Source organism: Fusarium phalaenopsidis, assembly GCF_050370095.1.
Source record: "Fusarium phalaenopsidis strain FUZ10S chromosome Unknown contig_32286, whole genome shotgun sequence".
In the NCBI taxonomy this organism is placed as follows: Eukaryota; Fungi; Ascomycota; class Sordariomycetes; order Hypocreales; family Nectriaceae; genus Fusarium; species Fusarium phalaenopsidis.
This window is the reverse complement of record NW_028145413.1, coordinates 1,584,066-1,593,732: the sequence shown is the minus strand read 5'-3', so window position 1 is coordinate 1,593,732 and position 9,667 is coordinate 1,584,066. Positions and strand designations below refer to the sequence as shown.

General features: G+C 55.3%; 2 protein-coding genes across 2 annotated transcripts; one reads left to right on the top strand and one right to left on the bottom strand.

The window, feature by feature from the left end:
* Positions 1-397: 397 nt before the first annotated feature.
* On the bottom strand, positions 398-1,204 carry LRP88_02818 (uncharacterized protein; the record flags this gene model as incomplete). The annotated part of the gene is made up of 1 exon (XM_083239457.1): positions 398-1,204. The coding sequence occupies one exon, from the start codon at positions 1,202-1,204 to the stop codon at positions 398-400; it is 807 nt and encodes a 268-aa protein (XP_083104587.1).
* Positions 1,205-7,914: 6,710 nt separating this feature from the next.
* Positions 7,915-9,454, top strand: LRP88_02817 (tryptophan RNA-binding attenuator protein-like domain-containing protein; the record flags this gene model as incomplete). The annotated part of the gene is made up of 4 exons (XM_083239456.1): positions 7,915-7,963; positions 8,024-9,120; positions 9,180-9,353; positions 9,410-9,454. The coding sequence occupies 4 exons, from the start codon at positions 7,915-7,917 to the stop codon at positions 9,452-9,454; spliced, it is 1,365 nt and encodes a 454-aa protein (XP_083104586.1).
* Positions 9,455-9,667: the final 213 nt, after the last annotated feature.

Here is a 9,667-nt window from a genome sequence, read left to right as displayed (position 1 = left end):
TGGTCCTGTCTTCCAAGCACATCCCAATGTCCTAAAACCGACTCCCCGATCATGATGATCCCTAATATCACTTCCCGAGTATGCCCCTGACCTTGATCCCGTTGCGCCATAACCCATGAATCTTTGACCTGCCAGAAAAACGCCAATGCAGACTTATGCCCCAAACCCATGAAAAACAAAAACGCCTTAGACCTTCCGTGTGTGCCGTCTGTTGCTGTCTTTCCCAGATGGCGCGCGCCTCGCTCGTGTAGATGCCCATCCCGTGATAACGCCGTTGTGTCATGAATGTTCCGTCTGTGAATGCCCTTCGTTTCCTTTACCAAAGGAGCCCTCGCTATGCGCCGCCATGTACGCCATTAAAATGCAGTATCAATGCCATCCACTGGTTTTGGCTCCATTATTGCACCGACGCCACCATCTTGGAGGCGCTGGCGCCCAGGCTCTCTGCTGCGGAAGCTTCGGTCGACCTGGGCTGTCTTCTCCTCCTCTTGTCGCGGCGTCGCATTCTCGGCAGACTATGGATCGCGTTGCTGCAACGACTTGCTGCCTCGGCCGACGTTCTGTATCGGAGTCCGTATCGCTTCGTGATTCCAGCTGGTATACCAGCTGACCTCAACGACACGGCTGACTCCAGCCAGCTAAAGTCATCTTCCTCTTCGCAGTATCCTTCGTCCACTTCCAGACTGCCAGAGTAGTCGTTGAAATCGGGCCCGTATATCGTGCGAGAACCGTGGTTTCGGGCTTCGAGGTAGGCGGTCGGGTTGACAGCAATTGGTGAAGCATGCACCATTGAAGAGATTATGGATGAAGAATCCTGTGCTCGGCTGCTGGGGAAAATGAAATCCTCTTGACCTTCAGCACGAGTGGTACTTGTGGCGGCCACCGAAGCATCTTCGACATAAACGTCCATGGATACTGAGCCACGCTGACGAATGGCCGACTGGACGTTCACAAAATCATCATCCGGTAATGAAGAGGGGGATAGGGCGGCGACTGGGGGTTGAGAGAATCCGGTGTTCGGTCCAGAGTGATACTGCTCCAGTGATTGTTTTCGGAGTTGAGACGCAAGCATGTCCATGGGTTGAGCTCGAGTGGGTTGGAACGCGTGACACGAGGCGGATGGCGGCGAGCTTGGTGGCGAGATGGGAGAGGTCAGAGAGCTCGCAGAATCCGTTGGGATAATTGCCGCCTGCTCGGCAGCCATTCTTGTCGTAGAGGAAGTGTTGAGTTGCTCTTTATGTGCGGGTGCCTTTGAGGGCGAGTCTCTCCATTCTCCGGCTAAGTGAGGCTCGCACATGGTTGTGCGACGGCCTGCCCATGGAAGAGAGGTTCGTGTGAGGATAGACTATATGGGAGTGACGAGTGGTGCTGAGCAGTCCGAGGCAGATGAGAGCGGACGCAAAGGGATGTCAAGTCTCAGATATAGATGAAAAGGCAAAGACGAGGGTTCTTGAGGAAAGGAAACCGGGCAGCAGGGGCGAGCAGGCCGGGTAATATGAAGGCATCCAAGGCGTTGCGCTAGACGAGTAGGCGTTGACGCCGCTCAGTGCTGGGGTGGAGCGGCCTGTACTGGAGGCTATGGAGGCTACCCACGGAGGCTAAGTCGCTCTCGTAGAGCCGAAGAGGTGGTGCCGTGGATCGATGGCGCACGTACGCTGGCTGTTCCAGGTATTCATTCGCAGGAGCAATGTCAAGGACGAGTACTGTGTTGTGTCTTGTCTCCTCTCCTCGAGGGCGTCCTTGGAGGCGCCCCCATCACGCCCACAAATCGTGGACCAACGACCGTCCTCCCGGGGCCATCAACCTCTGGATCTTGGGACGCTGGATCCTTTGGGGCTTGAGATGGTACCGACAGCTGGGAATGCACCCGGCAGCACGTCCAAGGGTGGCCCCAGTTGCGGTGTAAGTGGGACCTTTGCGCCCACTTGGGCGTGAGTTTCTCGGCACGGGATTGGACTGCCTTGGTTTTGGTGTTTTCTTGGCGATATCTTGGCGCGCTACAAGGTCTCTCTACTGGTACCTCAAGCGGCCGAAGACCCCATCAGCATCAGCATCAGCTCCGGCACAGCTCCAGCTCAGGCTCGTGGTCGGGTCGGTCATAGAAGATGAAGAAGGAGGAGGGCGTGGTGGCTGGCTGGCTAGCTGGCTGCCCTGCGGCGTCGAGACACACCTCAGGCCTGGCCTGGGCAATGGATCTAGATTGCCCTTGCAGACGTATCAATGTGTCCGGTGATACCAGAGTCCAGTCTGTCGGGAGATCTCCTGGAGAAAGTGACGTGTTTTTTGCTGCCATCTCGGCTGGCTTGCGCTTGCCTTCTCCCTCTTCCGTCCACCGGGTCCCGTCCAATTTCACCCCTGAGCTGATCAAGAAAAGGCTGAAGGGGCCGCCAGAGGCAGTGAGTAATGGCCACCTGCTGGCGCCAGCGCTCGACTATGGCACGGGATTCCGCCTAGGATCCCAAGCAACAGCCCAAGTGCCGCCCAGCTTGTTTGCTTGACCCCGCGTCCCAGCTTCATCAATTTCTCGGCGGCATGTAATCATCGGAGGACAAAGCGTAGTGCCACACGACCTGGGCGACGTGCTGGATACTGTATTCGTACATAGGCAGGTACGTTTCGCATCGCCATGGATGGATTGATTGTTGATCCAGGGGGCGGCCATCCCAGGGTCATGCTGCTGCGTGAGATTCACTGTGCTTGCTGTCTTTGTTGCAATTGATGTTGTTGCACTGGGCAACTTTGGAATGTAGCTTGGTTGTTGCTCTGCTCTGCCCTGCTGGGATGGACGGAAGATGGGGCAGAGCTTCCCAAGCCCACCTACCTAGAAGGGACAGATACCCGCAGGGCGAAGAAGTTACGGAGCTTTGACTGTGTCGCACCTTCCAAGTTCTCATCCCTAGCGGCCGACAGCTCTTACACTTCCACGGCAAGTGCATCATGTGCACCTCCTTCCATTCTTTCTAGTCTTCCATCCAATCCAGCCATCTAAACTCCATGCACTCACTCCAAAGATTCATTGCTCAATCCTGTCAGCGCCATGTGGTCGGATCAATCATCATTTGCCTTCTGCTCCGTACCGAAATAGCCTTTGAGCCTTGGAAATTCCCCGTCCCCTATTTTTCAAGCCTCGTAGTCGAGACCTGTTCAATACCTGAGATCAAGCCCTGGCGCGGCCGTCTAGAGCTTCTGGCGAGGTTCCCCCGGGTCCTCGATACCAGGAAGGGCCTGGCTTTTCACCAGCCCTGGCGCGGGCGCTAATCCCATGTGAGTTCCTGAGCCGAAGCCGTCTCTGAAGGATTCACACCGCGGTGCCTAGGATTAACGAGTCAGGAGCCTCTAACGTATCGCCCAGGCACTAATCGTGAGATCTCGCAAGGCATCGGCACGGATTGTTGCTCTTCAGCCTGTTCGTGGCTCACCCTCGCCTTGTTCTTTGGTGCTCGTCTCCCTGACGCTCGTCCAATCCAATTTTCCTAGCGACAGTGAGAGCCAATCTCGTCGACGCCACCCCTCGCAGCCCGACACCCCATGATGCCATGGCCCAGCATCAAGTCTGGAACTGTATCAGCCTTGGCAAGGAGAACATAGCTGCATGGCGCCAGTTGAGACTTGGGGCAATTCAGAAGTGGTTTGGCCTCAATTTTTCCAGGAGCCGTCACGCCGTAAACTGCGCGAATGGGGCGGCCAGCCCAAGGCTTACAGCACCATCAACCAATGTCTCGGATTCCTTGCTGTCAAGCGGGTTTTGTTCTCTGCGACAGTCATTAAACACCCTCAGACTAGCCGCGAACGCACGTGCGTTTGCTTCAAGACATCTTCATGCACGTGCACCAGCGTGGAGGCGGCCTGGTTCTAGAGCTCGCAATGGGCCCAGAATCTGCGTTATGGAAACCACCAACATCATGGGCCGGCGCCAATGCTCTCGTTGAACCGGGCGCATGGCATCAGAGGCCAGCACTGTGGCTCACCGTCACGGCAAGCCGCCCAACTGCCTCTCCAATCGAGCTCACAACGACACAAACACTGTTGACCCGAGCTGCTGGATTGCGGGGCGGCAGAAAGTCGAGATCTGGCCATGGGAGAAACTCCTGCAGGCAAATCAGTAGAAACCTGCAACTGGCTAGCAGCCTAGCCCGCTGCTCTCCGGGTTTCCGGATTGGATTCTGGGTCTGGGCCTCACCGTTCCTGGCGCCAGCGAGAGATTGAAGCCGCCGCCTCATTGGGCTGGGACAGCACTATTGCCCATGGTTTCGAGTATTCGCTGCGATTTCGTGGACACCGCCATTGCTACAAGCCTCAGGGCTACGAAAATCTTCGAGGTACCATAGAGTATACACTCTGGATATGGCATAGGAATCTCTAGGGTTATCGTCAACCTCGTGGGCTAAGCTAAAGCCAGTGTCTTCCGAACCTCCAGACAACGAACAAGAACCATGGAAGCCATCGCGCAGCATTGATGACTTGCAGGATGCGTCAACGAGCTGGTATCCCTCTCCTTGGGATTGACTCGACTGTACTTCCCATCGGCAGACGGTTGAGATCTCAGGTCTTTGACCTTGCAGGGGGTTCGGAGCGATTCAGGTGGCTTGAGGCCAAAGCCCAAAATTAGTGCTGGCCTTGACCATTTGTGTCGTAAACGCCACGAGCTAAATTCGCAGGAAGCTTGAGATTAACTCCATCAGGAGGATCTGGCCACAGGCTTAGTGCTCATTTGTGTAAGCATATCGGCTTACAGCAACTATCCACAACACGGTAAACTTCGAGAATACGCAGCAGACATATGTCCGAAACGCAGTTTGAGGAGCTCAGCCAAGTCTTCTCAAACAGGCCGAAATCCATCGATACTTTGGCAACTTGGAGCTCTTCTTGGGAAAGCATATGGCCCAGGTGTGCGCCCACCCCAATGTGGCAGCTCCATCATACGATATGTCTCTCAACCAGCGCAACCGGACGGTTCAGGTGACGAGATGGCTTAGCACGCATCGGCAAATGGATACCATCGTGGTGATGCGCCTCCTGCGTTGACCCATCGGTGCTACCCAGGTCCTCGGGTCCATTTGGCCCGACGGAGCACAACATCAGATCGACGTTGGTTGACTCCCAGGGGAGCCTTACCAGCCACAACCGCAGCATGCCCCCACTGGGATATTTCCGTGGGCGGAGTATACGGTCACCGATTAAGGCAAATCTCTTTGGAGTTATTAGTGCCTGGAGATGACGTTGAAGGTTAGGAACGATGATGAGATTTCCGCACAACTCTGGTCATCAGGGTCTCAGATCCAATGCTGAGATCAAGAGGCCCAAGAGCAGTAGAGCTCCTAGCACACTTGCGTCAAGACACCCCCAAGAATGTTTACATGCCATTACAAACACCCATCAACTCTATCAGTGTTACAACGCTTGCTTACTTACACACGACAGTATCATTTTACAAGCCCCCGAGCTGAGCTTCTCTCGATCGCCTCATCCTAAGACACTTGGGTTCTCAAACGGTAACTGGGTTCCACGCCCTCAACACTCTCGTCTGCCAAGGCCGAAGGCTGCTCGGGAGGCGTGGTCTTGATGGTCCATAGGGCTCTGACCGCAGCCTCATCTCTGGAGCAGCTGGTTGGCGCTTTGAGGTTTTCTTCACCTCTAACAGCAGAAATGAGCAATTATGGGATGTTTCCGCAGTCGTTCCGCACCACAGCCTAGTCGTTGCGCTTCAGGCTCGCCTGTAGACTCTATGGCCCTTCGCCTTGCTGAACGGTGGCGTTTGGTCTTCGGTTGGCAACCTGTCAGTCGGGTCGCCAAGGGAGTATATCTTCATTTCAATCGTGTCCCGTCGATCTCATATGCTACTCTTGCCTCTGGAGTGTGCACGGGGCGGCCGAACCCTGGAAACTTTGACCGATGTGTTGTTCAGTGATTCATCAATTTAATCGATGCCACCCCCAGCCGCGTCTCAAACATGGGCCTCTGAACACCTAACGGGCGCAGTGATCTGCAAAGACGGTGTTTTCTTCCAGATAGTCAAACTTGTCTCACTCATTGGGCACATTACGCTGTTGGGCTGTGTGCCAAGATTGGGAGACGGGTTCCCGGCCCAAGACACTCGAGACTGTGGGTGCTTGGCGGCTTTGTGGCTGGAGAACCCCTTCTCATCCCCGGAAGGCGGAACCAAACCTCCATAGAGTCCGAGGCTTGCCTATCGGTCTATCAAGGCCTTTGGAATCTTGGCCGGTTTGCGCTGAGGAACATGTTATGCTAGGCTCACATGGTTTCGCACCGCATCGTGGCGTCCTAACGGAGACCCACGACCGCGGTTCCCTACCTATCGCGGGTAGAGCATTCTGGCAGTGTTGGTCCTTGCGACGCGGGCCGTTGTGACGGAGATCCGGGGCCTCGCGCTTGGCGTGAGCATCATTCTAGGGATGATCTTTAGGCGAGATGAACATCGAGTGATGGTTTAGACAAGGGATCGTCGGTGAACTCTGTGTTCCCGGGAAACGGAACTATCTCGCAACGTCACAAGCATGCCAGCAGCCCAGCACCTGACTAGCCTGGGTACACGATGATGATATCAGAGTACAGATAAGATCACACAGTAAGACCGGTCAATACCCGTTTCGGAGATAGGGTTCAGGATGGTTTCATCGATCAGACAGCGGAGGTTACCTGACAAATGTCATACTAGGGGGGAGATCAGAAGGAGTCTGCCAAGAGCCCCCGGTCCTAGTCGGACTTCTCTTTCGCGGTCGAAATGTCCTTACACGGCCTGTGTACCCACGCGCCTAAGATGCTTGGTGACGAAGGAACCGCTTGTTTCTCGGGTCTAGAGCTCTCCGTCCCACGAAGGATCGGAGCTTCATCTTCCAAGACCGCCCATCTAACGCCATGGAGCCCCGTGTTGAAGAGGGGGCGCTGACGGAAGCGGGAGATCCATTTGGAAACATGTGTTCTGGGCGAAACACAACAGGCACGCAGAAGGGAGGCTCGTGGAACGCGTTCCCCAGACTCTGCCAAGAAGCGACGATGGAATGAAAGCTTGGCAGGCTTGACGAGAACCCGGATCACGTACCCGAGGCATACCTACCAGATCAGTGATGGTGTTTCTCAGACCTGACCCACGTGACGACGCGACGATTCAGCTGAGAAAAACACGTCGGTCTTGAGGGAACACGACATGAAGCATGAACTTTGAGAAGGCTCTCAATGGAGGAGAGCTGTCCTGGCTAGTCGCCAGCGAATTTGCCTCTTGAGCCTCAGCATACCAATGGGATGGCCCGGATGCACTTTAAGCGCCCTGGGCAGGCCCGCGTGAGCGCCTACAGCTCTCACCCTGGCCTCACTGCAGGGCTTGATGACTTGGTTGCAGACGTTGATTGGGCAGGCATGAGCACTAGGCAGCATATTGCTGACTTCTTTGTTGCGAAAAGCAGAATCGCGATAGACAATGGCAGGAACATTGTTGGTTTGATGCGACTTTGGGAATGCCCACGAAGGAAAAGCTGATGGCGGAGAGACTTGGACTCGCTACAACATGACACAATTCCCTGGCGATTGTCAATCAACTCCGGACCAATTCAATTCTCCGCAGGTTCAAGCGTCCAAGTCCATGGTGAGGGGGAACAACGCAACGGTGCGGGGCTGTGTATGCCGAGCTTGGCACAGCTTCCATGTGGGCGGCTAGAGCAATTAACTGACCACCTCGAAGCTGTGCTGGCGAGAGCTGTCCCGGGGTCGGGTTCTTTTTCTTTCCTCTTCTCCTCTGTAATCTTGTTGTCGATCATTCTTCTCCTCGTCATCTTCTTCTTGTCCTAAAAGTGCCACAGCCGTTGTGTAACAGGAGCTCAATCGCAATGGCTTCCCACTATTATCCTCGTAAGTCGCTTCTCCACGCCTCGTGCCCAAGCAAGTTCCACCAGACTGACCATGATATCTTCACAGCTCCGCCTGGCGCGGCCCAGGGTTCGCCAGGTTCGTGCGAAGCTCGCAGTTGACTTCAGTTATAGCAAAGCTGACCTCGGCATATCTCTACCAGCTCCTCCACCACAGCAGCAAGTCCAATATGCGCCACCTCCGACCTCTCCTCCAGCGAGCCGGACGCAGTTCTACCCTCCTCCGCCTCAAGCGCAAGCTGCGCATGCAATGAACTATCCTCCTCCTCCCCAGCAAACGCCATCTCCCAATGCTCCGCCATCGCCGTATCAGCCGACGCCGATACACTACCCACCTCCACCTCAGCAGCAGCAGCAGCCGACGCCTTCTCCCCAGGCGCAAGCTCACCCTCAGCAAGCAGCTCACACGTACTATCCACCTCCTCCCACCTCTGCGCCGGCGCAGCCGCACCAAGTTCAGCAGCAGCCTCCTCAGCCCACGCCTCCACAATCACAGGTCCAATATCCTCCCCCGCCAGGACAGCAGACCAACTTGGCCATGCGGCCCGCAGCAACTCCCCCTGTGGCAACTCCTCCTGCAGCAACTCCCCAAGCTCACCAACAGCACTTTGAACCGCCACCTCCGGCCGCTGTGCCCCAGGCCGAGAGCAGCTCATACCCAGCCGAGAAGGAGCAACAGCCACAGCCTCAACAACAGCAGCAACCGGCGCAAGTCGCACCAGCGATGACTGTCTCAGGAGCGCCTCCGGCAGGTCAGTTCGTAGGTGCCCAGGCCACGTCCGATGACGTCGGCACCTTCAACGGAGGTAGTTACCGAATCAGCCATCGAGATACCAACACCATCTTGACTATTCAGCTTGCCATGGGCTGTCCGATGAGTGCCAAGCCAGGCGCCATGATAGCCATGTCTCCCAGTGTCACTCTGAAGGGACAGATCAAGTTCAGCGTCAAGAAGATGATCACCGGTGGTGAGATGTCAAGCTCGACATTTGTTGGTCCTGGTGAGGTGCTCCTCGCACCGCACAGTCTCGGCGATGTCACCACGCTTCGTCTAACCGGTCAGGAGAAGTGGTCAGTAGGCCATGACGCCTATCTTGCCTCGACACAGGGCGTCATCAAGGACTTTAAGCGGCAGAGTATCAGCAAGGCCATGTTCAGTGGTGAAGGTCTGTGGGTGTACAAGATCAGTGGCACAGGTCTGATGTGGATTTCGAGTTTCGGAGCCATCATCAAAAAGACGGTAAGTCTTTCTCAACAATCCTAATGATGGAGTGGCTCACTGACGCGTTATGTCTATAGCTTGTCGATGGCGAGAAATACATTGTGGATAACGGCCACTTGATTGCCTGGAATACCAAGTATGTCATGGAGCGTGTGGCATCTGGTGGCATCATCAGCGGCATGGCTTCGGCCGAGGGTCTCGTCTGCAAGTTCACCGGACCCGGTACCATCTATATGCAGACTCGAAACTCGGTAAGCGCTCATCTCCGTCATCGCTTGAGGGGTCTGGTTACTAACCGTCACTTCAGAGGGCGTTTGCTGCCTACATGGGCGGACAGCAGTATCAGGGGTAAGGATGGGAGTGAACGGCGTAAGGACCAAGCGATCAAGCCACGACTGTCATTTCTCAATGTGTACGAATTTGTTTATAGGTGTCTGGAAGTTCTTGGTTTGGAGTTGCTTTCGATTTGGGTTAGTTGGATACCTCAAATAGCTTGTTCATGCAGCGCATCTGTCCATCCTGAGTGCATCTTCCAAGTCCCTCGAATTTTGTATGATCCTATCAG